A 27,958-nucleotide genomic window follows, 5' to 3' on the forward strand; every position below is an offset into this window, starting at 1 on the left:
TCAAATGTTTTTTTTTTTATTTCGAATTAAATAAAAATAAATATTCGTGTAAATAGAATTATCAAATTATCATTATTGATAATTATATTAGATTATAATAATGATAATTATAAAAAATAAATAATAAAGTAATGGACAGTAAATATAAACATTTAGTTTGATATCGCATTACTTTTTAATTTAAAATATATAAACTGTACATATATTTTTTTATAAGTAGCATATATTTATATGTTTTTATATAATAATTGTGAGCATGACAAATTATTAATGGATGTAACACATTGTGTGGCAGTTTAGTCGAACAAGAAAAGTATCTTTGTCTTCAGAAATTGATTAAATTTCCGGAAACTTGATGTATCTTTCCCTTAATTCATATTTCTTTTTCCGTATTTCTAGGAAAATCCGAAAATACTTTTTACATTCAATATTCTCTATTCAGTTCTTAAAGTCATAAAATTTCATAAAATGTAAAGGGAGAAAAAAACAATAGAAAATATATGTACGATATTTCTGAAAATAAATTGTAAATGAGATGTAGCAGAATAATTTAATCGTACAACGATTTGAAAATTAGATATTTGTATTTAGTTTACTTTATATGAATGAGCAGAAAGATTTTTAATAAAATCTTTTTCTTATTTTTATCCATTGATATTTTTTCTTTCCTCAATTTTCTGTTTTATTAAAACGGATATTGTATATAACAAGGATTAATTGCGTGACAGATATTGAATAAAATTGAGTAATTTTTTTAAAAGAATGTGATCGATTAAAGAGACATAAAAATTACGGTAATTGCATAAAAATCGATTGAAACATCGAAGTTACTAATCGATTGTAGAATATTTAACATTCTCTCATATTGGCCCATTGTATCGGCAACTTACATGCTATGGTAGGTTTATCGGTATTATCCCGATACTGTACAACTTTTTTTTTATAAATAATTCTTATAAATTATAATTAAATTCTACGTGTCCGATTCGACGTAACAGTTATACAATGTACATAATATTTGCTTATGACGATCCATCTGTAATACTGCACACTCGTCAATATATTTTTCCTCCATCATCTGGTCACTCTTCGCGACATTATCATGTTTTCGGAACTAATTCACTTTTGTTCCGGTCTTTCGATTATCATCGTATTATTTCACAATCCCACAAGTCTTTGCTTCCGGCATTAAGTTGTTGAGAAGAATTTGTTCGCCAATCGTTTCTGTGATATAACACGCTTTTGGTCAATGACATTTATAGTCGTTCATATTGTTTGGCTTCGTTCAAAGAGCGAATATCGATTGCAAAATTGCAGTAAGGAATTCGAGGATTTAAAATTAACTTAAACCATTCTAATAAAGAGGCAAGTTTCAGCTGCCTTGATACGGCATTTGATCCGGTACGGCAGATGAATGATTTTGGCTTGGACTTTGATGGAAATGAGGACTGCTACCGTCTTGAGATATCTCACCAACTGTTGGTTCTTCGTATTTTCCTCTTTTAAAACGACCGTATAAAGAAGAATACGGTAGGTTATAATGAATTGCTGCTTGATTAATGCTCATGTGCCCTAACCTAAAAAATTACGAACAATTAAATGATATGTTTCTTTCTTTTAAAAATCACACACAATATCATGAGCAGTATGCGATATCATCACATATGTCTACTATATAAATAATTATATATTTGAAAAAAAAATAGATGAAAAAGAAAAAATGGTCGATAAATAAATAAATACGAATAATTTTTACCTGACAGCTTCGAGAGCTTCGGTCATAGCATCTTCGCTCCATGGTGTAGGATTGCTCCTACTAAGTTCTATTCCTTCTCTTTTGCATCGACCATACAATGTTCCTGTCGGTATTCCAAATTCCGTGGAGGCTCTTTGCACAGACGTTTGACCGGAACGTATCGCTTCGAGGGCGCGATCGAGATCAGCGGGTGACCAGGTAGTAGGGCTGGCGTTGAAAGGTGCAGCCAATCTGATGCCTTCCCTTCTCGCGATTTTGTACAAGGTGCTCGATGGTATGCCAAACGCTTTTGAAGCTTTGTTCGCCGATATTGTGCCCGTTCGTAATGCATCAAGCGCATTGTTTAAACTCTCATCGCTCCATGATTTAGTAGGTCCATCCTTTTTTGGAGTATCGATGCCAAGCCGATGCGCTCTTTGCCACAAGGTCGTCGAAGGTATACCGAACGTTGCTAAAATGATCGCGAGACCACTGAATTAAATAGGAGAACGCTGAAAACAGACTAACCGTAGGCTCGAGTATATTAGCCGAGCGGAAAAAGATGTTGCGTGCTTTTGAATTACCAGAAGCTTTCGTAAGGCTCATATCATGATTTCTTAAGGCTTCCAGAGCGGCATCCATATCCTCTTGAGTCCATGATTTTGAGCCATGATGATGAGAGCTCGATTGTCCAGAATGCCCTCTTGAATTATTTTCGCCTGAATCCGAATGAACAGAACTTCCAGAGGGCATTAATCCAAGTAACTCTGGTGTGATCATCATCATATTATCACTATCAGCCGCGTTCTTTGAACTAACGCTCGCCCGATCCGACATGTGGCTATCGATATCGATCGTGTCCGACGAATCCATCGTATGCAACGTTTCGAATTTGATTTTTACACTGTCACAATTTTGAATGTCTGTAAACAGATTAAACGAAAAATACAATTCAAACAGTTGTTGATTCAAATAGTCGCGTAATATCGAATAGCGACATCGCGAATAGGGACAATTAACTTTTCTAATTTTCGTCTATCCGAGTGCTGCAAACCAGATGGTGTTTTTATCACCGCCATAGCCTTCATCGAGATCACCGTGGACGACGTTGTTCGACGAAAGGAATGCCATCGAAGGCAAAGTTGGCTACGTACGTACTAAACGAGCTTGCGTGGGCTGTTATGAACCGAGCAACGTAAATCTAATCGCAACTAGTTAAGCCTGATTAGACCAATTATTTTGATTCCCTCCCTGTCTAATGACCGACTATGGTTTTAATCCCCTCCATACGATTTACACCGAGTTTACACGATTAAACAATAACACTGATACCTTGCCCGATCGTTATACCGATAAGAATAACGATAACAATCGTACAACCGAGTGTATGTATGACGCTATTCGATACAACTACTACAACCAACAACTGCACCTGTGGAATGATGATCTGGGTCTCTTAAATGGGTAATCGTAGTGCCTACCAACGTGGCACTTGGTGGTGTTGGTTGAGTTTCAGGTGGTAGGTCAACCTCACCGGGATCCGGATGATGGCCATAATGTCCGAGGCCTGTATGACAAAACATGTCACCTTTTTATTTAAAGTGAAAACGATCTGTCCTCTGTGTTGCTATAAATCGGTAAGTTGCCCCACACCTAAAATCCATCATACGATCGTTGTAAGTTGACGAAGAGAAATTAAGATGGGGGCGGGGAAGGGAGGGGGGGGAAGAGAGATATCTACAGTAGTTGATACATGCTGGTGAAAAAGAAAAAAAGAAAAAAAAAAAAAAGAAAAAAACGATATTACGAAGGAACAAAAAGCTTTTCAGGTGTGGGGCCCGTATCGCTTTATCGACTACCTACCGTTGTTGTTATTGCTCGCACTGTTACCGTTGCCGTTGTCGTTAGCGCCGTTGTTGTTATTATTATTGTTATTATTGTTATTATTGCTAGTGGTGTTGGTGTTGCCGGTGGTGATGGTACTATTGTTACTGTTGCGTTGGCAAGTTTCCAAGACTACTGCTCCCGCTGTTGCCTCCGTGCACTCTTCATCTTCGGGTTGCCAGTCTATGTGGGTCTGTGAAATATCCGGTACGAATTTAGCGACGACCGTGATGGGATCGCGTCGCCTGTTTTCGAGAACGGTGATCGTTCGTTCTCCATAGCTTTCCCTGCGATATTAACGCTTACCTCTTTATGCTCCCAATTGTAATTTTCATTCGATTCCTCCTCTTTGTATCGATCGTAATGTCTGGAATCCGTTGCACGAGGCTCGAACGTCGTTCTGGGCCTCTTGTATCTCGGATGATGCCTCTTCAGCTTGGTGAAATTTATCCTAGGTGTGCCAGGCTCTCTCGGCGGTGAGCTCAAACTTACCGAGGGTGGGCCGTCTCTGCTTTCAGGCACCTCGCACAATCCTTTGATCTTTAGTTGATCGGCTGTTTTCAACAGTGACTGTAACATACACACCATATGGTCGTAAACAAATGTATTCGGTCAGGCGGTATCTTCGAACTGTCTTTGAGATCATACATCGACAGCACACAAACGTGTTGTAACTCGATCGATCCGCGGATTGCAAGATTGATAAGAAAAAATTAAATAGAATTTCGCCACTATGAAAATTGGCAATGATTAAATTAATTTTAGGAATCAAGATATTTTACGATAGAGAAAATATCGTGAACGAAAGAAATAATCGTCGATTAAATCGAAAGCGAAAGAAACGTTATACTAATATACGTATATCTCGAAATATAAATAAGGGAAGAAAGGAAGAGAGACTCGCATATTTTAGGCAAAATCTCGTCGCCCTTACGGCTTTCCGTTTCAACGGATACGGTTTCATCCTGCGATTGCCCTCTGCGGTGGTACAGTCTAAAATCAGTGTTCGCGATCCAGTTTCGGCGTACGACGATTCACCAGCATGGTGCGTCGACCCGTATCGTGCAGTTCTCCTCGCGGCTACGACATTCACCCCACCTGTCTCCTCTTGATCTTAACCTTGAACCGGTACATAAGGGAAACTAAACAAGGAAGGAAAGGAGGAAGGGGAAGAAGGTGAGAAGAGGTGGTAAAGAAACACCTGTACGGAACGAACGAATGGAATAATCAAATTATAATAAACAAATTATTAACGAATTATAAATGATTCTATATTCCTCCACGTAAAAAAAAAAAAAAAAAAAAAAAAAAATCAAAATTACGAGAAACGAGCAACAGTGACAACATGGTGGAACGTTTACGCACTAAACGGTTAGAAACGTATACAAAGTGGGGAAGCAAAGTTAACGAGAAGAAGGGTTTCTTAGAAGGAAGATAAATGAAATGGAAGAGAAACGAAAGGAAAAGAGCGAACGGACAAGACCGAGTTCGCGTTGAAGTTGAGGTTCTCTGTTCTTTAATCAAGGCAGGGGTGGTGCGATTAGGCGGGGTCGGCGAAGAGGCAGGCGGTATGAGAGCGGCGATGGTAGCGGCGGCGGTGGCGGTGGCGGTGGCGGCGGTAACGACGTGGCTAGGAGGGGGTGAGAAAGCAGAGGAAGAGTTAGACGATGGTGGAAGCGGCGGCGGTTCAGGTGGAGGAGGGGTTTAGGCTGTGCCGGGGGGTGTTGGTGGCGGCTGGAAACGTGGAGCGTGGGTGGAAAACTGGGTGGTGCTAGGTATGACTAGGTTCACAGTGCTGGGCAAGGGAAGGAGAGAAATATGTATGAGAAAGTGAGAGACAGAATGGAGATCGAGAGGGAGAGAAAAAGAGAGAGAGAAAGAGAAAGAGAAAATGCGAACGAACTAGCGATTGAGTGAGCAACTGAGAGAGAGAGAGAGAGAGAGAGAGAGAGAGAGAGAGAGAGAGAGAGAGAGAGAGAGAGAAGTAAAAACGCCCGCAGGAAGAATGGGGAGGCCTCCGACGCGGCTGTCGCGGCCCCAGGGCCGTATCGACCACCCCAACCTCCGATCCTCTTCTCAGCATTCGCGACGGCACAGGCACCGATATGACTTCCAACCGTTTCCACGTATATACATATATCTCATGTTTCGTTCCGAGAGTCTTGTTCTCTTTCTCTTTTTCATCCTTTCACACTTTACTCTGTCTATTAATTCAGAGAACGAAGATACGTTTATAACCTGGTCAAAATGTTCACGAATCTTCATACTGGACGAGTCGTAAAAATTTATCGGTTCTAGAATGATCGAACTTTCACTATTGGACGAATAAGTAATATGTATTGGTCATCATCATCCTTAAAATGATTTTAATAAAGCAAAATTGTATTTTAATTGACAATTGACAATTTACAAATAATTTTTCATTTTTTTCCATAACGATGGACGTGAACTGGGATCGTGACGATATCTCATGTTCGAAGAAGCGATTATTGCATCGCGAGTAAATGCAAATGCATTTGTCCGCATTCAATTAAACGAATAAAGAAAGAAAGAAGCGTTTGGAAAGGTGCGAAGCTTTAACAAACGATAAAAGCAACGACGACGATAGTCGCGGTAAGGGCGAAGGCGAGGGAGGGCGAGAGCGAGAGCGAGGGCGATGGCGACGGCGACGGCAATTTGGAGAACCACGGACGCTGGGCGATGGGTAGGGTTGTACGTGTGCTGGTGCAGGGGTTAGAGAGAGTGGGTGGGTAGTTGGTTGGTTCGGCGGTGGATGCATAGGGGTGGTGCCATCGGTTCGGAGGCAAGAGGGAAAGCCACCGGCAGAATCCAACCTCACCAATCAATACTTAGGGTTCAAGGGCATCGCCCGACCAATTATCCCAGACTAATTGACACGCGAGACAAGAGAAAAAAGATTGTACCTACACTATCTTTTTTGTATTTTTTGTACGGCGGACAACGACTACGAGATACTCGTCGAATGTTTCCAGAAATGACTCGCCACTCAAAAACTCGATATGACGTAGCGAAGAACATTCGTATTCGTTTTCGATTGATTCTCATCCAAGTCGAAGCTAAACTGGACAAATGTTTAATTTATTCAAGATTTAGAGAGATTAATACAGAACAAATTTGAAAAAATTCGTTTGAAATTAATTAGAATGTATTAATTAGCGTATCTCTTTTTAAATGTAAATAAGTAAAGTGAAATAGAACAAACAAATGAAAACTGGAAAGTAAACGAGGCGTTACCAAAAGATTTTTAAATGGTGATAGAAGGATGTAAACTCAAGTTCTTTCGTGGAAAGAAATAAGAAAAAGAAGAAAGAGGAAAGAAGGAGGACAAGAGAAGTCCAACAGGTGTAAATCCGCAAAAAGATCGACCGTGGAAACGTTTCACGAGAACAGGAAGAACGTGAAGGGGGTGGTTGGGGGCTTGGTCCGTGTAAGATTGTACTAGCAGACGGTTGAAAGGTATGCGTTATACAACCATGCCTGTACGAAGAGACTGGTCGTTAGAGAAGAGCAGAAAAACCGAGGAAGGGGAAAGCGACGTGAGAGAGAGAGAGAGAGAGAGAGAGAGAGAGAGAGAAACGAGAGAAGAAAGGCAGAAGAGAATGTACTGGGGAATCCCTGAAGATGGTCGTAGGGTCGTCTCCGCTATTACGAATACGGCGTCATAACGGAATTGATAATGTAACGGACGTCACGAGCATAACCTTCCTCTCTTCTTCTCCACGCTACATAACCTCCTTTCTCAATGGAAGTGTGACTCTCGCTACCACGTGCTCTTCGAACAAGTTGCAACAACAAGTAGATGTCGAATCCTGCGATACTTATGATTTTACTGTAATTTTAAATATTTTTTACTTTCACAGTTTAATATATTTTTAAATTTTCTCTCTTTTAATTCTTTTTTGATTCAATAATTTTATGCTTTATTTTTTGTTTTTTTTTTTATATCGTATTCTTATATATGTTATATATGTTATCAAAAATATCATTCAATTTGCATGAGAATTTAATTATCAGTTAATAAAAGTATGCATTAGTTTACGATTTTCTTAATGGTAAAATTTAAGAGGGCAAGATAAGATGTACCAATCGAATGTTTACGAATATGAAGTAGAGAAGCCTGATAATGCGGATGGCGCAGTTTCATAGACATTCCACAGGACTCTTGCATTACATGCACATTGCATACATGTTACGCAGGTTATACGCACGTTATATGTACGCGTGGACGCATGCAGCTATATACGCGCACACACTCGATTATTACTCTTCAGTTGTTGTTCATTCGCAGAAGATCGCTTGATCCGCTGTAGAATTGAAAGAGCTAATTTTGTAACGTACAAGTCACGTAGCCACTATTTTTTTTTTTTTTTTTTTTGATGAAAGACCAACGGGATTCAATGCACTTGATTCGAATTCATTCGAATTGACTTAACCACAAATTTAACATATCACTGGTCAAAACTTGCAGCACGCATACTTTGATTCGGTTGAATTTATCAGAGCAAGCGATGCCTTCTGATTAAATCATCGAGGGTGACGATTACGCGCGACATGTTGTTTCCACAGCATGCACGACACTTCACTCGTTTGATCGATGCTGCGTGCATCGTAATCCGTGTATTGTTCCAAAGTGGATTATTCGAATATTGTAAACTTGATCAAATACATCCAAAAAATCAAATCAATTTCTGAACATTTCTGTCTCATTCACGATAAGAGAAAGACACTAAGAATTAAATTGTGATGTTTCTTCGTATTCTTCGTAAATTATTACACGATAATTAATCACTATATAAATTTAGTTATTATAACAATATTTTAATTCGAAAAATGTAAAAGAATTACATTATTCTTTGATACACCAAAATATCTCGACCACGATAGTTCACGTGCACAATACGACCGTCCAAGATTCGGCGGGTAGTAGTACGTGTCGTGTATCCATGTAAAACTTTCCCTTCCTTTTCTCTCTCTTCTGTTCTCTCTCTCTCTCTCTCTCTCTCGCTCGCTCGCTCGCTCGCTCTTTCTCTCTCTCTTTCTTCCCTCTCCCTTTGCCGTTGTCTCTTTCTGTGTGTTGCGAGAAGTTCATCGGAGCAATGCCCATTCTATGGCAAGTAGCAATAACGCGACGCGTCTCCCAAGACAGTCTTCCATTCCGGTGCGAAGGAAGTTGTATCGTTTATCACTTACCTGACTGCAATATTCCGTGGACGAATGATCCCTCGTTGAAAGTGTAAAGATGTACACGGAAGAAATAGGAAGAGAGGAAAAAAGAAGAAAGAAAGGAATAAGGAAAATTTGACGAGTGATTGAAAAATAAACAAAGGAAAGATCATATGCGACAAGCAGGAAAAAAGGAAAAAAGGAAAAAAGAAAAGCAAAGCGAAAAACAAATAAAGAAAGAATTGAAATGGAGAAAGAAAAGGAAGAGGAAAGAAGAGAAAGTAAAAGAGAAATTAAAGGTAGAATAGCTGATAGAGAAGAAAGAGAAGAAAGAAGGAAATAAAGAAAAAGGAAAAGACGTAGAAAGAAGAACAGAAGGACAAAGGGAGGAAGGAAGAAGAGGAAGAGGAGGCGGAGGAAGAGGAGTTGGAAAAGGAGAAGAAAAAGGTGAAGGAGGAGATGGTAGAAGAGGAAGAGGAGAAGAGAAAGAAAAAAATAAAAAGAGGAAGAAGAAGAGGCGCAGAAGTCACGACGAGAAAACGAGGCGGTATCGGCGTTAGTAGAGTCGACGTCGTGAAAAAGCCAGACGAAACCGTGTACGAGGAGGTTACGACCACGTAGAACGAGAGGATAATTCCTGGCAGGGCCCGATCTCCTACGCGGCGAAGCCCAACGAAAGTGAAATGGCATTCGGCGCTCCGTGCTGAGGGCGCACGGCATTCGGAGGAGCGAGGAGATGAAGAGGACGCGGTGAAGAGCGGGAGGAAACAGCGGCAGCGGCAGAGCCAGAGCCAGAGCCAGAGCCAGAACCGAGGAGGAAGAGGAGTATCAGGAGGAGGAGGAGGAGGAGGAAGAGGTGGCGGCGGCGGCGGCGGAGGACGCCGCGAAATTCGCCGACGCGACGAACAAGGACGGATTGAATCCGCGCTCGAGCGCGTACAACGAGGAAGAGACTCGCGGGGGATGCGTGCTCGGCGGTGGACAGAGAGCGATTGAGCGTACGCGTGGAACGAGCAAGCGAGCGAGCGCACCTGACCAGTCCCTGAGAGAGCGGGGAAAGGGGTTGAAAACCGGCGGGTGGCAGGACGGTTGGTGGAACGCGGCGCAAAGCGAGGGGAGCGGGCCGGTAGAAGTCCGTTTGGTGGAGGGGTGACAGAGAGCATCGAGTACGGGGGTGGGAACGGGGATCGGCGGAGAGGCAAGTCTGCGGTGTTTGAGAGAAATGCGCGCTCGCCTCTGACGGTTAAGCGACGAGCATCGACGAGTGGTTCCCGTGGGAGCGAGCAAGACTTTCCGCGGCTAAACGAAAACAGAAATATAGTCTGTGCGGAAACGAACGAGACGGAATGTGGAAGACGAAGACCTAGGACGCGTTTGGCCACAGCGAAACGAAGACAGATGCAAGGTTCGCGAGAGAACGGGAAAGGACAGATCGTGGCTCTACCTTCGACGCGACAAAGGTAGCGTTATGTACTCGTGTGAACACGACTATATATATATATATATATATATATATACATATGCGTGCATACATGATATAGAGAAAGAGAGAAAAGAAGAGAAAGAGAACGAGAGAGAGAAAGAAAAAGAGGGTAATAGACGAGCGTTCCAGTGATGTATACCTAAAGTTAGGATCCTGGTTTCCATGCGTTACAAGTACGAGCAAATAAATATTTTTAATCGGTTGTGAATTACGAATAAGAAAATGTATGATAATATTCACATAATATACGTTATGAAATAATTTCACGCAAAACAAAAAGACTAAAAATATAAAATATTTTTAATAACAAATCTTAGTTGTTTTTCTCTCAAATATATGTATGTTTGCTATAATAATCTCAATAAATATATATAAGGCAATATTTTTTGATTATATTTGTTATTCGATTATACTATTTAAAATTTTATTTTTCGATTGATTCATGTTTTTTAGAGCAATAAATCCATTACTCGAGTAATAAAAATGTAAAGGACATCTTGAAACAAAAATCAAATTATTATCATTTTCAATGAAATAGTAACAGTCTTTCGGGACGGCCCTGTATAGAACGAACTCGACTCGACTCGACTCGATTCGACTCGACTCCATTCGATTCAACGCAACTCGACTCACGAGCGAGACGATGCGTCGTCGAGGGAAGAGTTAGTTTCGGGAGAACGAGCACCGTAAAAAAGGATGGAAGAGCCGAATGAAGCGAGACAGAAAAAGAGGCAGACAGATGAGAAAGACAGAGAAATAGAAGAGAGAAAAAGAAGCGGATAAAGCATGATTGAACAGGGAAAGTGCTCGAGAAAGAGAGAGGACACGAGACGCGAATTGTAGTGCTTGCGCGGACAAAGGGAATCTGTGGTTCCAGTCGTCCCTACGCACACGCATGTACGAATGACGTGCAACTATGCGCACGCATGCACGCCACTGTAGAAACCGCGTGTCTAAAGTCGACGGAAGAAGCGCGAATTCTCTTGTTTCTCCCCGTTCGACATTGCCGCTAGCCCTCTTCCCTCTTTGCCGCCTCTTCTTCTCCTCCTCCTTTTCCTCTCTCTCCGCCGCATTTCTCTTCACGTTTCTTCTCATTTCTTCTCTTCTCTTCTCATTTCTTCTAGTTTGCATCTATTAAGAGGAATAAAGAAAGCACGATCACGAACGTTGTACGAATCATGCTACGTTGCTTGCTTTGGCGTGCTGTACTTGCACCCCTCTGAGTCCCCCACAGAAGGAACAGAAGAAAATTATTAGTTACAACTACGATTAATTTACATCTAGCCGACACAGGTTTGGCCAGAAACGCGAAGACCAATCCAGGTTGCGATTGTAACCCTTCCAATTAGACACATATCACGCATCGGCATTCATGATTATCGGCGCGCCTTTTTCATTACTTCTGTTTAACGATTGGGTCGCGCACCAATGCAAGAAATAATACGATTGCAATGTATCAATATGTAGTTCGTACAGTAAATAACTAACGAATCGTACATTCGTGATTATCGAATATCTCATTTTTTTCTAGAATTATAAATTTTGAATCTCAGTACATGTATAGGACATACACACGCACACACATACAATAAATATATCGAATATCGATTAGTGTTATCGATTCAATATCTGATTAAATCAATTTGTACAATTTGTACAATCGAATTGCTTCTCAGAATTATTTTCTTTATTATATCTCTAGCATATATATTCGCAATTAAAAGTTCGAAAAATTCAAAAATTATAAAAATTATAAAATGAATTTCCTTAAATCAAATTCAAGGTAATAATAGAAATAATAAGTAACTGATTCTTTATCATTTCTCTTCCGTTTTCTATCTTGTTGCGGAGCCCTTACTGAATTTCTCGCCGACAAGTCGAAGAAAGGAGATACGGATGGAGAACGAGGTCAGTAGAGAATACTATCCTCAGATACTCGCCCTATATGTATATGTATAGTATAAGCAAGTATATAAATCATATTATTTCCTTTTTCTTCTCATCATTTCTAATTCGATTTTGTTATTAATTGCATTCAATAATCAAGAACGATCAATTTTCTGACACGAGAGACTAATTGAAACTATTGATGTACAAATGTGATCAATATAAAATCAAGATCGGCGATCTGATTTATCCTAATAAATAGTATTTAAAGTAATAGTAGTAATATATGTGTATTTTGATACACATATATGTACGAATACGTATAAGTTGTCGTCTTATTGTTAATTCTTGTGTCAAGGACAACGAGTCGAAGAACCACGCGTTGGGCATGGCCATATTCATAAGTTTTTCTCTGAAAATGAAACACAAAGCCTTTCTTGGATTAAATTGGATTTCTCTTTGTCTTTGGCAGTATTTTGAATTTTGTGCCAATTTTTTGAAATCGAAATAATGAATATAAATAAAAATGAAAATATAAAGAATCGTTATAAATAAAAAAGATTAATCTTTAATTAATCTTCACAAGCTTATTACACTAAAGTTTATTACAACTCTGAATCACAATCGTTTGAAGCGAAAACGAACACGTACAAAAGTTTGGATGAACAACATCGATTAGGGACGTGAGCATTATTGCGTGCCAACACGTTTTGCTTCACGGAGCGGTTTAAAAAGAAAATAAAAAAATGGCGAAACAACGAAGCTCAAAACATCGCCTACAAGTTACCATATTTTTTCAAATATATCGCCTTATTTTGAAAATTTTATTGTCAATAAGATTGACAGATTTTCCAAAGATTTATTATAGTGCAATATAATAAATATTACGAATATTTATGAAATAATAAAAAGTTCTGTATATTATCAGTGCTCTATATTATAATATTAATAATTAATAAGTTATAAAAACCAATAATAATTTCTTATATTACATATGGATGTTATATAGATAGATATATAGATAGATATAAACCTTGCATTGAAGAATAATCAACACGTGTGTAAAGATACCTCGAAGCATATCTGGCCGATGACGCGTGATGCTGGAGATGGTAAAGCATCACTCGTCAAGGTTCACGGAAAGGATGGGTTTTACCATCCGGTATTTCTTAGAGGGGGAGAGGACAGTTGTAATTCGTTCCTTCACCAATTCTCCTCATATTCATATTAATATGTCAGAAAATCCAAATTCATCCTACTCACTATCACTATTTCTTTATTTATATAATTTAAATAGAGATCATTCATCTTAATCAACATCAAATAATAATTGCTTTTCCTAAAATCATTTTTGTCTATTTATTATGAATATTATTAATAAATCAAATACGTATGTGAATAAAATATACTAATATAATACTATCATTAATTTCTTTCAATATTATTTTCTTTTTATATCTTTCATTGTGATGAAATTGAAATTTTGAAACAAATTTTGTGTGTTCAAAGAATAAATACTATCACAATTGAACTAGATTAAACAAATATTTTTATATGAGAAAACTAACGATATGAGTGAAAACTATTTTTGCTGTTATATTTTTCTTATATTTTTGAAAGAGATAGGTTGCTTAAGCATTTGTCAATGGTCACGTAATTCTTTTTTAGTAATTTAAATTTGGTTTTTGGTTGAATCGCAATGTCAGTTCGTTATACGATGGCGTATTGAGTCAAATGTTTAACCAGTATGTATCTTCATCATATGTAAAAATACAAAAAGATTCAATAATAATAAGTTAATATGTTACTTCCTGATTTGTAGTTGTAATATCATTTGCAAATACATAAGCAAGTAAGCAAGTTGTTATCGATGAATGTTTTACTTAATTTTATATAATTCTGATATATAATTTAATTTTAACGTAAAACTGGACTTACGTATTGAAAAAGAGTATTAAAACGTACTGAGAAAGAACGCTCGATATTTGTGAGATTCTTTTACATTAATTATAACAAATATAACAACTTAAAATGTTAATAAGTAACAGAAAACGAAAAATGGAATATCGGAAATAGGAAGGATACAAAATCAAAGAATAGAACAAATCTAAAGTTAACATGGATAACAACAATGGATAAATAGATACATTTACGCCATCTAGAAGATTCAGAAAGAATCTATGCTATCGATAACTTGATAGAGATAAAAAAGAGCAAATGAATCTGGATCGGTAAGTTAGGAATCAGTTCATGACGAAATCGTTTCGTAGAAAATGAAGTGAGTTAACCTCCGACGGATATGTAGAGTTTGTGGACAAATGCTCAACGAGTAATGGTCGAAAATAGAATACTTTACTTGCACTGTCGGTAAAAACGTCTATAAGGGTTGTGTTTGTATTTACCTAGGATACGATGATGGAAGGGGAAGGAGAAAGTTTCGAACATCTTGTCATTTATATCGTTTAATCAAGCATTCTGAACAACATCAGGGGGGAAGAGGGTCGCGATTCGATTGCGTTATTCTCGCGGTTCAAAGTATCGCCAAGTTTTTCTTTGTATCGTTTATTCTTTATTCTTCAATTTCTATTTGTCAATTTGCGTCACGGTTTGAAAGTGAGAGGTTCAAATTACTTTCGCTGAATAAATTTTTATGCGTTATTACGGTGATTAAAAGAACGATATTTCAATAAATAAAATGAGAAAATTAGAGACTCGACAACAATGCAACACCGAACAACAACGAAAGAAAAAAAAGAGATGAATAGTAAAAAAAAAAAAAAAAAAATAAAGGATTAATGATGACATGGTTCGTCGTTTTCTAATAAAACATATGTATACAGAGCATTGACTCTTACCTGAAGTTCTGCTTGTGAAACGTCGATCTCCCCTCTGTAGACGAATTCTATGATGAATTTGAGATCATTGAAGCATACATCTTGTGGCATAATGATTGTCGGATGTTTGCAGGGATTTGAAAGTAGGAGCTTTTGAAAGTAGGAACTGCACGCCGATAATACCACCTGCGCAAACAAGAAGAAGCTGTATCGAACGATCAATAATGTAGATAGAAGAAAATCGGTACATCAATCTAAATCTATATGAAACAAAAAAAGACAAACGCGTTACATTACGTCGATTAAATAAATAAATAAATAAATAAATAAAAAGAAAAAAAACAATCGTGACGTTTAGCAAAGTGAATTTCGATCGATCGAAATTCAAGAGACATCTCGATTATTGAGATCAGGTAAATCTAATGTTTATTTCTTCTCGGAAAATTTCTTCACTTACCTTGTGCGCTTTTAAGGAAGCTTCGTTACATGCCAGGGTAACGTCGACAAAAGCTTCCGTTTGAAGTAGTTGATGGAAAACGGACGTCATGTTTGATTGGTAGTTATTCCAGCGCAGGCAGTAATGCTGCCCGGCCATGCCGCCGCTGCAACAAAAAGATCAGGTTAATGATCACTTTTTAACAGGTAAACAGAACAGAACGGTTCGATCCGCGCGAAATTTCGATCGGGAAAATCGGGAAAACCGGCGGTCGTTTCGTAAAGAGGATCTAACTTGGTCCTTTAGTCGGACGAGCCACGACACGATCTTGTTCCTTGGAACCCTTCTTCCTTCTTTTAAATCGATCCGTAAAGCGGGACAGTACCTGTAGTGCACGCCCCAATAACGATCCGTCTCCATGAAATATTCGTTTTCCTTTCCGGCACAGCTACGAAAAGTAACTAAGAGGAGCGCGGGGAGGAGAGATCGTATTTGTGGCTGAGGTGAAGAAAATAAAGGGAGGGCGGTGAGAATAAATCGATAGGGAAGGGAAGAAGGAAAAGATGGGTGAAGAATTGACTAAGAGAATCGGTTTCTGTGGAACGGAATAGAATGGAAGGGAGGGGAAGAGAAGGAGATAATAAACGAAACGTTGGTAAGCGGTAACAAACAACTGGCCTCCTGTCTGCGCCCTCGTGACGGAACGAAATCGAGAAACACTTTCGCGGTTTGATCGTCTGCCGATCCCGACGATCGACAAGATCTCGATGAATTACGGATTCGAAGATCGAGCAAGTCGACAAGTGACGCACGCGATGAACAACGAGCGGACAAACGAGCAACGTTTACAACGAACCTTCTATATAACGCGTGAACAACGTTTCTCGACAACCGTTCGACGATGGAGAGGGAGGGAGGGGGAAGAGAGAGATAGCGAGAGAGAGAGAGAGAGAAAAGGGAAAAACGAAAAGAAGACACAACGAGAAGGAAGCCGGTAATAAACAATGTGTGTGTGTGTGTGTACACGGAAAAAAAGTGAACGATATATACTATATGAACGCGACACTGCAAAAGCGACGAAGAAGGTCGGGCGTTGGTCTGTCTCGTAACATTCACCTGTTCCGTGGACCGTGCTTTATCTGCCTCTATCTATGTGACTCTTTATACGGCCCATTCCCCGTTATCTATCCGTAGGAACACGGACTTTTATCAGTTGCTTAGACATGAGCCGATAACGTGAAAAACTTTAAGCTCTCCACTCATTTCGCGCCTCTTTCCTTCCATTCCCCCCCGGATTCTCTTCGTTCACCGATTTCTCTCTCTCCAAGCGTTGCCCTGTCCGCGATTCCGTTTCATATCGCATACGGATACGCCGTGCCACCGACAAGCCTCGAGACAAATCACCTCGTTATTATTACGGAATAGAAGTAATTTCGATCGTTCAATCGCAAAAGGATTGAAGCGTGTTCCCTCGGAATTAACACTTTCGCAAGAATCGATGTATATTTTGACAACATTATTCTCGCTTTGGTTATTATTTTGGTTATTTTTTCCTTCGGTTGTGATTCGAATTATCCATATTATCGGTGATTAGATTTTTTACGCAAATTCATATTTCTAGTATAATTTACATTTCTTGATCTTGGAAACTAACTATATGTATCTTATTTTCTAACGTTTTTTAAAATGATTTTCGAGAGATAATTGATATCGATGATACAAATGCTGGATCTCTTGTCTGAACCAACTCGGTCTCGAACGTGTTAATTAATACTCACTCGGAATTAGTTTGCGGTAGATATTAAGGAAGGTCGTAGATAGTGCACAACATATACCTGGTCTAATTACCAATCGTTTTTTCTACTTTCTCTTATTTTTAACGATGTTTTATATATGTATATTCTCATTCACGATTTCTACGAGAAGAGTTGGGCACGAACTCGTCCCATGTATGATACGAATAGACACGTCTGAAATTCGAGTAACGAAGAACCAATAATTAATGTTAATAAACAAACCGATAGTCAACAACGATTCGACCAAGTTTCCTCGACCTCGAATTTCATGCCCTTCGCACGACCATCTCGCGATCGATATCCTTTTTCTCAAAGGTATTGCCAAATAAATCATCCTTTCTTTGTACATTTCGTTTGATATGTTTAAATTCTCTTATATCAAGTTATATTTGATTCTTGGAAAAAGAGGACGAAGAATTGGAAGAAGAAAGAAAAAAAAAAAATATGAAAAAAATTTGATAGTTTCGACAAATGCAAACTTAAGATTGGATGTACGAAATTGTATTAATTTCTCTCGTATGTCTGAACTATCGTATTTTTCATTCCTCGAATATACACGTTCGTACGAATTTTTTTTGCTACATATTATAAAGTTACAATTCTCTGTCGAATTGTTACGCATAAGAAGACTTTGATGATTCATTGGTGAGATAAACTCGATTCGAATAAAATATGCAAAATAATCGTGCGAGGAGAAAATAGAGGAAAGGAAGGATTAAGGTGATGGGTCGAATTAAGAGAAAACCGGATGTAATGCGACTCGAAGAAAAGAGGAGACTGCTTTTCTTGTCTTGCACGGAAAGCGTGCCGATTTTTTCATCGATTTACGAAATTTTAATTTAATTCGACAAATAACAATTGTACAATTTCGTATCTTCTCGTTGAAAAATTCAACGTATTATAATTTTATCACATCGATATCCTATGTTTATTTAATAAATTCGACGAAACGAAAAATCGCATCATTTGAATGTATTTTTTGTGAAATAAAGAATAAGAAGTGGAAATGTAAGGAACGATCGCGATTGATCGTTTGTGGCTGAGCGAATCGATCGATACGCTTTCTCGCTTGTCGATCTGTTTTACGTGTACATCGATCGATAACGTTTCACTATTACGTACGTAGTCCGTATCTATCTTTTCAACGAATTTTAATATTATTCCAATGTTATATGTCCTTGTTTATCCACGAGTTGAAAATTACGAAATCGTTTTAATTCGAACGGATACAGGATAGAAAAGTGTAGAATGTAAGCATTTTCGTCGGTGCGTTTCCCCGCGTAAATGTTGACCGTGAAAGAAGCAACGAGGGTAAAGAGAAGCTAAGCTACTCGAGCGGGACACGGTAAACGAGAGCGCGCGCGTCACTCGCGAGAAGGTATGGCAAAGATACGGTGATGGAAAAAAGATGATATACAAGGTGTCCCAAAAATATCGGATTAAAGATTAATCGAATTATTCTTGAGATAATTTCGAGTGAACCAATTTCCTTTGTGAAAATTTCTATTGTGGTTTTTTAAATAACGAGTTATTTAACAAAAAAACGCTGGCCAATCGCGAAGCGCATTATTCGAAACGAATTATTTGAAATTGCGGTGTGAAAAGAAGAATATGAAACTTTTCTAACAAATGAACGATAAATGATACATATTTGAGGAAGAGGAGGATGATAAAAGAGGGGAGAAAAAGGAGGACGATAAAGAAGGGGAAGAAGAGAAGGATGATAAAGAAGGGGAGAAAGAGGAGCATGATAAAAAGGGAGAGGAAGAGGAGGATGATAAGGAGAGGAGGATACGAATATCTTATACGAATAATAATTAATTAGTTTCATTATTCCTTAATAAGATGCAATTCAATATAATTTTTTCGATTAAAAAAAATATTTGTTACAGAATTATTTCTTCGACACATGTTGCTTGGACTTTGTTTGCGTTCGGCGGCACGTATCCAACGCTACCGTCGCAGCTTAACTAGTTTACGCGCTTCATGATTGGCTGTCAATGTTTTTCGTTAATAATTCGGTAACGTAAAGCGTAAACGTAACGAAAATTTTTGCAAAAGAGAATTAAAATTGAAATTACCTCTAAATACGATTAATCTTCAATTAACCGGTATTCCCATATTGTTGGAACACCTTGTATAGGAGCATAAAGATAGCTAGACAGAGCACAACAGCGTTCACTTACACGATCGACGTATTCGTAGCAGCAGTAACGGTAGCACAATAACGACACGAGGGACAGCTATGACGACAGCAATGGCAACAGTAACAACGTGAACCGTGTGGTTGTATGGTATACGCGTTTTGAAATGGCGAGTCGCGCGAATACAAGAAGAAAAAGACGGGAAGAGAGGGAAAGAGAGATAGATAGAAAGAGAAAGAGAGAGAGAGAGAGAGAGAGAGAGAGAGACAGAGCGGACAGAATATCGAGTCTCGTTAAACGATGACTAAAATTGGCAATAATATACTACCATAGTATACCGTATCGATGAACGATGTTCATCCCTCGTGCGTTCACGCTTTCTTTCGCGGCCTCGAAGAAGGACACTGCGTTGGTCTCTCCCTTTCAGAGAATCCTCCCTTCCATCTTCCCTTCCACGATTCATCTCAATTTTTCTTCGAGCTTTTTGTGTCCAATTTCACCTCGCCTCCCTCGGATCCCATCCTCTTTCTTTTTCCCCGTCTGTCTCTCTGCCATTCGTGGAGAGTAGACGAGCGCGCGCTCCCCCTCTTCTTCTACCCTCGTATCGTTCTCGTTCCATCTCCCTCTTTTCTTTTCTCTGGCCCTCCTTGTCCCTCGGTCGTTTCGTCGTTTCTTTCTCGACCCTCCTCGTCTCTCCTTCCCTCTTTCTCCGCGCGTTGGCTCCATTTACTCGTTCCCTCGTTCCCTCCCCACGAGGCGAAGACGCTATTTTCTCGTGGCCCCTTTTCTTCCACGGTCTCCGCCACCCTTCTCTCTTTTTCTCCTCTCTCCTCTCTCCACAACTCTCCTCTCCTATCCTATCCTCTCCTCCGCTCTCTCTTTCTTTCTCTCTCTCTCTCTCTGTCTGTCTCTCTCTCTCTTTCCATCACACCAGCCACTCGGTTTTCTCGCTCGATGGGAAGCTTCTACCCTCCTCTCTTTCTCCTCTCTTCCTCTCCTTATACTACACGCCGCGTTTCCTTTTCCTCCTGGTCGGTGCGCGTTTTACGTTTTTCCAACGTTATCGACGTTCTTCCTCGGCTCTTCTCGGACTTTTTCCTTTCGTCGTCGTGGTACCATCGTACCCGTCGTACCGTCATCCTCGAGACGACCAACCAGCTCTTTCTCCGGGAAAACGTAAGCGGAAACGGCTTCTCCCCTCCTGCCTTCGGTTCTTCCACCCAGAACCGCGGCGTTTCTAGAGGGAACGTTCTGAAATCTTCCAGAACAGTTTCCTTCGCCTCGTTTCGCTTCCATATTCTCGTTCCTCCTCCATCATGGAAAAGGCGCGGCTGATAAAACGCCGAAACTAGTCGAATTTCTATATATCGATTAAATTCCATCATCTTTCCTTTTTTCTCGTCCTTTTATTTATTTCCTTCTCTCCTTTTCATTAGACGTATCAATTTAATTATTCGAAAGGATTTCGAATTCTCTCCCGCGACACGTTGTGATATCGCGGGAAATATGTAAACCTTGAATCATCCTTGTCGATGATTAATTGTTAATTGGAATTTTTGTATTGTGAAAATTGCTTTGCAATATTATTGAGGTTATATATTGGGCATTTATTTTTAACCAAGAAATCGTATTAAATATGATTTCGATGAACGTAACAACGTAATATAAGAATAAGGAGAAGAATAACGAGGCTTCGAGTTTCTTGCTGGATCGATTTTTCAAAAATGATCTATTTTTCTAATCCGAAAGAAAACATCGACATCGAGTCACAGCAATTGAATCGCCGGTATATCCATAAGAAACGATTTCTATCGATTCTTTGGAATATCGAACGCAAGGTGGTGAAAGGTAGTCGATCGTTTCGTTAATATTTTCCGGTCACTTCACTTTCGCGAACTTTTCATTCGTATGCGCGTAGAAATATGAAACGAGTAAGGCGTAGAATTAAAGAGGGAGAGAGACAGAGAAAGAGGATAAACAAACGAACGAGGAGAATAAGGAACAACGAGTGGTCAACGCGGTCGAAGCAGTCCTAATTTCCGTCCTGTCTGTACCGTAAGGCATAACAGTACCGCATTCCAAATGCCCTTCGTTTCTTCGTTTCTCTCCGTTCACCTTTCCGAGAGAACCAGGCTCTCTCGGCCTCTCACCTGTTCCTCTTCGCCCTACCACTTGAAACAGCACAGTCGTATATACATGTATACACTGTACAGTGGCTGCCTATGTTGTCTCCGTTCTTCCTACCACCTTTACATCCCCCTCCCATTATCCTCTGACGCCGTTTTCGAAGGAAAGGAAAGGAAAGGAGAGGAGAGAGAGAGAGAGAGAGAGAGAAAGAGAGAGAGGAGGAAGAACGAGCCGCGAGATATCGAGGAGGGGGAAGTAGAGGGAGAAAGAGAGAGAGAGAGAGACCCGGAAACGCCAATTTCACTGGAAGCAAACGAGAGCGGAGGAATCGACACGTGGAGATGTGCAAGAAAGGAGAAAAGAAAAATGCCCTCTGTCTATGTCGGGACTGTTTTCGATCGTCCTTCGTCGTCCTCAATCTCTAAGAGAGAGAATATCTATTTGACGGAACATCTCGTGTAAACTTGTTTACATTAACCCTCGACCGGTTGACCTTCGGTCATTGAAAAATAATTCATTATCTTCTCGACTTTATTTTCTTTTCTTTCCTTTTCTTTTCTTTTCTTTTCTTTTTTTTTTTTACAATATTCTATTTTATCGTAATTCGTCAGTAATATCGTCTCGTTTTATATACATATATATATAGTAATAACAATTAACAATAGTGATAAGGGTAATAACAATTTTTAATAGAGGGACTATTTCTAAAATATTGCGGTTATCGACGAATCGCGCATAGCGATTTTTCCTTTAAACATTTCTCTCTTTAAAAAATAACAAGTATTGGAACAAGTATTGCTTGCACGCAACCTGTTCTTCGCATCCTTTCCTTCGTATATGCCGATATAGTGTACGTTTTCTCTCTCTCTCTCTCTCTCTTTTTTTTTATTTCGCTCTTATAGAACAAGGATAAACGAGGGTTAGAAACCACCCCCGGGATCCACGTGATCAGGGTTGCGTCCCTTCGAAGGGTGCAACGTAAGAGGGTGACGTGGACTTGTCCAAGGTCGCACGTGGCTTGCCCAGAGGGATCTCTTCTCCCTAACTACGAGGGTGCACAATTTTTTTCCCGTTCATTCGATTCTACGGCTATCGAACAACCACCATTCGTGTCATGAATAAAAAAAGTTTCTCTCTCGTGTAACATTTTCTTCACCATGCACTTTCGCTTTGATATGACCATACTTTTTCGCATACCAAATCCCGATTGTCTTAAATTTATTAACGTTGCTGAAATTATTACTCCCCTCCTCCCCTTCTCTTCCTCTTCCTCCTTCTAAATAAAAAGAGGAAAGAAAAAAATCCGATCGCGATTTAAAACATTAACGAAGCCAAAGTTACTGAGAGTCTCGATTTTGCTACGTTGCCCTCCCCCCTCTTCACTGTTTCTTTCTCCATCCGTCTATCCGACGACGATTATCAATAGCACTACTACTATTTAGCCGGTAAAGGTAGCCGGTTAAGTTTTCGAGGAAAGAGAAAGGAGCAACGAGGATGCGCAGGAGTAGTCGGCTGAACGGAAGCAACGAAGAAGAAGGGAGAAAGGGTGAAGAGAGGGTGGTGAACAGCGGATAAGAGAGTCTCTTTGTGTGTTCGTGTACAGCGGAGGGATGAAAGCGGAGGATGAAAAAGACGGGGGACAGATGGCCCTTTCAGACAATGAGAAACTCCGGAGATAAGGGGAACGCGAGCGAGAATCTAAGGGGGAGATAGAGAAAGAGGAAGAGAAGCGGTAGGGAAAAAAGGTTGGCGGGAGAAAGAAGGAGGGAAGAGGCAAAACTGCTTTTTTGAGACGGGAATGGAGAAGGGACGTAATGAACGGATGAGGCGGGAGAGTGCGAGAACGGGAGAGCGAGAGAAGGGAAGGAGGGAAGGAGGAGAGAAAGAGAAAGGGAAGGTTGAAAGAGTAGAATAACGCAAGTGAGTCAGATCTTGCCTGTGTCGAACAACAATCTTTAAACGCGATTAATCGCCGAGCAATACGGTTTTCTTCTCGGGTGCGTGTACACCGTGCATTTAAATTGTTTCCAAGTGGAACGGAAAGTTTATGATTCGTACGGGACAAGTGGTTAGAAATGATCGCGTGTAAACGATGATTCCAAATTTCTTTTCGACACATTCTCTATTTCGAGTTGTCTCGCTAACATATCTTAAAATCACATTTAGATTAACGATAAGAATAATAATGGGTTTCATTTCTATTATTTATTATAATCGAATAACGATTATCTTTGGGAAAAAAGATAATTTGGCGCGCGTAATTTTAATCGATCCGTATTAGGTGAAAGATCGTCTCGTATAATAAATAAGTTGCAACAAACAAAAAGGCGGAATAATCGATCAAGAAAGTTTCCCTTCTCCCTCTTTTTCTCTTTCCTCCTCTTACATTTTTTGCCCTCTCTATTTGCGCGGTTTCAAAGAAATAGGATATATGTATGTATACATTGGAACGAGGAACGGAGAATACGGAGAGCGCGGAGAGAAAGGCAAGAGGGTTGCCAGCGGAAAAGATCGGTTCCGATGAGTAGGGTAAGAGGGGACGAAGGTGAAGGAGGAGACAGCGACGACGTCGACGATGGTAACGGTGGCGATGGCGGTAGCGGTAGAGGTGGCGGTGGCGGTGGCGGCGGTGGCGACGACGACGACGACGACGAACGAGCAAGCGGAGGAGATTGTAGAGGAGAAGGAAAAAGAGAAGGAGAAGGAGGAGGAGGAGGAGGAGGTGGTGGTAGAGGTGGAAGTGGAGGTAGAGCTGGAGGTGGTGGCGGTGACGAAGAAGGTTATCGAGGAAGGGGAGCACGGGAAGGAGGCGGTGAGGAAAAGGAAAAGGTGGGTAGAGGCAGATCGAAACGTAGGAAAGAAAGAAAAGAGAGGTTAGGGTGGTAGACAGGATGCTACGTGGGAAGTCAGAGAGGGTGAAGAGAGAAACTGGACAAAGCCGAGCGAAGCAACAGAAATTTCTTGTCTTGTCATCTCCTTCTATCTTTTTTCGTCCGTTCTCTTCCCTCTTTCCGTACTTTTCTCTTTCGTGGTGCGACAAAGATGCTCGCTACGGATCGAGGGAGTACGATGCTTGCTACGGGAATACAGAATGATGGAGAAGAGAAGGAAGAAGGAGAAGGGGAGAGGAGGAGGAGGAGGAGGAAGAAGAAGAAGGGGAAGAGAAATAGGAGGAGAGGGCTCGGATGAAAAGAGAATGGCCATGTTCTTTGGTTATTCCGTGTGAATCTGTCTATGGGTTTCGTAGGAGATAGAGAAACTGAAAAAGAATGGAACAGCACGAAAGGAAAAGAGAGCACTCTGAGAGAACGGCAAGCCTAAAACGAGGACAAAGAGAAAATGACAAAGGCGAGAGGGGCGTTCGATTCGATTGGAAAGGCAGGCAGAGGGGCCTCTTTCCTTTTACCAGCGTTTTCTCCGTATTATGCTCCGTACTTTCCGTTGTTCCTATGCACGTACGTTCAGCATTGCACACAAATGCATACGAGTACACACGTTCGTGTGCTATACATGTGTAATATACTCTGTCCGGAGAAACATACATTCACCCGAGTTCTCCTTTTTTTTTTTCCTGCGTTCTTTGCGTCCATCGCGTTTCATTCCTTCTTTCTATCTGTTATATTTATAGCTATCTCTTTCTCTTTCCCTATGTTCTTAACACTTTCGACGTGTACATGGCTTTATCCGTTCGTCTCTCCGCTTCCTCTCTCTTTTACCATCTCAATTACTATACGAGGTTTCACGTTATGTGGCTCTATGCTTTTGCGGTGAGAGGGCAGCTTTATACGTGGGTGAACGGGAAAATGTCTTTTGAAACCTTTCTAGGTCGCTCTCGATCGCCCCACTGTCAGTCATATACACGCGATTCCGCTTGGGGCTCTTGAGAAAATAGTCGATCTCATCGTAGTTTTCTTTTAAAGATAGTACAAGTTGAAATTATAGCTCTTACACTCCCTTTTTCTTTTACCCTTTTTTTTTGAAACGTTATTGTTAATAAATAGAGGAATCAGAATTGTAAATAAACCTGATTGCATATAATATATATTCTTTTTCTTTTTAAGTTAAGCAAAATTTAACTTGCAAGTTTTTAAATGCGTTTACTAACGTTATCTCTTACGCAGTCGCAGTCGCCCTCCGGAACTCGAGCCTTGGATCGTTCTAAGAAAAAAATGGAAAGAAAGAGAAAGAGAAAAGAAGAGGAAAAGAGAACCTGACAGCAGAATGGAAGGGATTGAGAAACGACAAAGAGAGGAAGAAATAGACGAGAAGAAGAGAGAGCGGAGAAAAGAAAATATACGTGGTTCTCCCGGCGGATACGAACGCGGCAAGGCCGAGAGAAGGAACAGTAAAATTGTAGAGAATGTGTACGCGCCATCAGGGTGGCCTAGATTCAGTCAAGACCTGCTTTCTAGGCAGCATTTCTCTTTATCATCGGCACCGCTGGTACAATGTATGGGTAAACCGTTGGTTGCCGCACGATCGTGGAGAAAATCTCAGGTGTACATAGTGCGTACTTATTAATGATTCTTCCAATTCTATCAATGATTTAATAAATAATTTCTATGCATAATTATAGATTTCAAATATGATAGATGCATCCTAAACTCCTAGATGTATTCTATTCTCCGAGACGTTATTTTTTTTTTTCTTTAGATCCTGTGTCTTTATCGTAATCTTTATTTTCAATACCTTACTTTTAATATTTTAATGAATATTTGTTATATTGTTCCAACTTGTGTAGTCAAAAATTTTTTATATTCTTCAATTTCTTCACTTTAAATATCGTAATTCAAATTTAATGCATAAATCATTGATATCATTACAACATACATAAATACTTATACTATATCTCTATTATTATCTTTATGTATATATACGCAAAAATGAAAGAGTTAAACGCGAGTAATAAATATTACATCAATGATTACAAAAAATATGTATTTGATGTCTTTGCGAAAGAAAAAAATTAAAAAAAAAAAGAAAGAAAAACGAATTTTGTAAAATCTTTGTTGTATGATTTGCGTATTACGAATAATTTTGCGCCAAGACAAGATGCTAGTCATGTTTTTCTTCGTATACAGCTATACTATACGCGCAAACATTAAATAAGTGTTTCCTGCGCATACGTAATCGCTGATTATTGGACAGTTATCGTGCACGTGACCTACCGTAATCGACGACAGCGATTCGAACGTGCACGCGGCAACTGTTCCAAATCCTCATGGTGAGAAGCCACGAGGCGCGCGTGGAGGGACGTTTGATTTGTCTTTCCGAATGCGACAGGTCGTTAAATGTCGTGGATCATTGTCACGCACATCTATGCGAGTACGCACACGCGACTGACCAGCTGTGCGGAACTATAGACGAAGCGGTCGAAAGTCAAAACAATACAAGACAAACACGCGTAAACGCGGTATAGAATATCGCTTGTGAAAAATTGACAGTATTTTAACATCGAAGCCCCAAAATAACTATTGCTCAAAGATTCATTGATACATTTTTCATCTATTATTATTATTATGTATATCTAGGATTTTGTTTAAGACGTGTCAATGTAACAATAAGTAGATTTAATGCATTCGTTGTTAAACAAAGAAATGATTAAGAATCATGATGTAATGATATCGATGATTCACGGGGTGAACAATCGTAGTGTATAAATTTATCATTGCACTTACCTTACCATGACCTGACCCTCGAACAAAATCACCACTGGAGTTAAACTTTGGCTGATGTTTGGCAACTCTGTGCCAAGGTTCGCAGAAGACACTCACTTTTACTATAGTTATGACACTTGGTATACACGACTACGCGCAATAAGATGTCTTATAAAGGATTTTTCACAAAACGCGTGTTCACGCGATGACACAAGGACAATTGTCAGTCGTCGCGTAAAGCACGTACTGCGTCGACGACTGGCAGTTGTCACTCTCGGTTTGCCCGTGAAAACGTCGCGGCACGAAGTGGCGTAGCGAATCACGGAGAGAGACGGAAAAAGAGAAAGACATAAATGCACACTAGGGGGCACCGTGATGGCGGCGGACGACCCGTGTTCCGTTGCGGACGGTGGCGCAAAGCGATTAAGCGATTTTGTTGTGGACCCCGATTCTTCCCTTCGTCGGCTCTCTCTTCCCGGCTTTCCACTTCTCCCGCGTCGCCTTTCGCCTCTCCCGCCGGCTGCGCTACGCCGTAAACGCGCCCCTGAACGGAAATCTGCCTTCTTCCCCACTACGTCCATGCGAATCCCTTCCACCGCTACGAATTGCCATAATGTTGAACCGGCAAAAATCAGGATTGTATCAACTTTACAACTTTGAAATTTCTTTATTCAATATTTTTGATAAATAATTGAAAATTCGTACATCTGATAAAAAATTTGAATTTTCCGCCAAACCGTAACGTGTATGTATAACATTGGAAACAATTGATACAGGGCAAATTTAAATCG

The 27,958-nt window shown here is 40.0% G+C and overlaps 2 protein-coding genes across 7 annotated transcripts; one reads left to right on the top strand and one right to left on the bottom strand.

Annotated features, from left to right (window-relative positions):
* Positions 1-156: 156 nt before the first annotated feature.
* On the bottom strand, positions 157-27,733 carry Psq (pipsqueak). Of its 6 annotated transcripts, none has more exons than XM_086907013.1 (9): positions 27,189-27,733; positions 15,465-15,609; positions 15,029-15,193; positions 3,926-4,189; positions 3,599-3,812; positions 3,168-3,323; positions 2,320-2,658; positions 1,757-2,207; positions 157-1,577 (listed from the first exon to the last, which is right to left on the bottom strand). In XM_086907013.1, exons 1-9 carry the CDS (start codon positions 27,194-27,196, stop codon positions 1,373-1,375), a joined length of 1,947 nt encoding a protein of 648 aa, XP_086763139.1. In that variant the 5' UTR covers positions 27,197-27,733; the 3' UTR covers positions 157-1,372. The 6 variants fall into 6 exon arrangements, 5 of the variants coding, with proteins under 5 accessions (XP_086763139.1, XP_086763135.1, XP_086763131.1 ...); XM_086907009.1 differs by lacking the exon at positions 27,189-27,733 and adding an exon at positions 15,829-16,274; XR_015291747.1 differs by lacking the exons at positions 15,465-15,609; positions 27,189-27,733 and adding an exon at positions 8,831-11,417 and having other exon boundaries at positions 1,757-2,247; positions 15,029-15,171.
* Positions 23,613-26,080, top strand: LOC105736398 (uncharacterized). Its single transcript, XM_031918467.2, has 2 exons — positions 23,613-24,339; positions 25,632-26,080. The coding sequence occupies exons 1-2, from the start codon at positions 24,086-24,088 to the stop codon at positions 26,029-26,031; spliced, it is 654 nt and encodes a 217-aa protein (XP_031774327.1). The 5' UTR covers positions 23,613-24,085; the 3' UTR covers positions 26,032-26,080.
* Positions 27,734-27,958: the final 225 nt, after the last annotated feature.

Source organism: Apis florea, unplaced genomic scaffold (genome assembly GCF_048593485.1).
Source record: "Apis florea isolate Af1SG1 unplaced genomic scaffold, ASM4859348v1 contig_1615_pilon, whole genome shotgun sequence".
Lineage (NCBI taxonomy): Eukaryota > Metazoa > Arthropoda > Insecta > Hymenoptera > Apidae > Apis > Apis florea.

What these genes read in the sequence shown, in the direction of transcription:
- Psq (XM_086907003.1), bottom strand. Translation starts at nt 9,523, where the DNA reads ATGCCGTGCGCCCTCAGCACGGAGCGCCGAATGCCATTTCACTTTCGT. An exon ending in GAGCCTTACGAAAGCTTCTG is followed by an intron (nt 2,208 to 2,319) that starts GTAATTCAAAAG and finishes CGATCATTTTAG; the next exon opens with CAACGTTCGGTATACCTTCG. An exon ending in GAAGCTCTCGAAGCTGTCAG is followed by an intron (nt 1,578 to 1,756) that starts GTAAAAATTATT and finishes GTAATTTTTTAG; the next exon opens with GTTAGGGCACATGAGCATTA.
- LOC105736398 (XM_031918467.2), top strand. Translation starts at nt 24,086, where the DNA reads ATGGTAACGGTGGCGATGGCGGTAGCGGTAGAGGTGGCGGTGGCGGTG. An exon ending in GCGGTGAGGAAAAGGAAAAG is followed by an intron (nt 24,340 to 25,631) that starts GTGGGTAGAGGC and finishes TCTCTTACGCAG; the next exon opens with TCGCAGTCGCCCTCCGGAAC.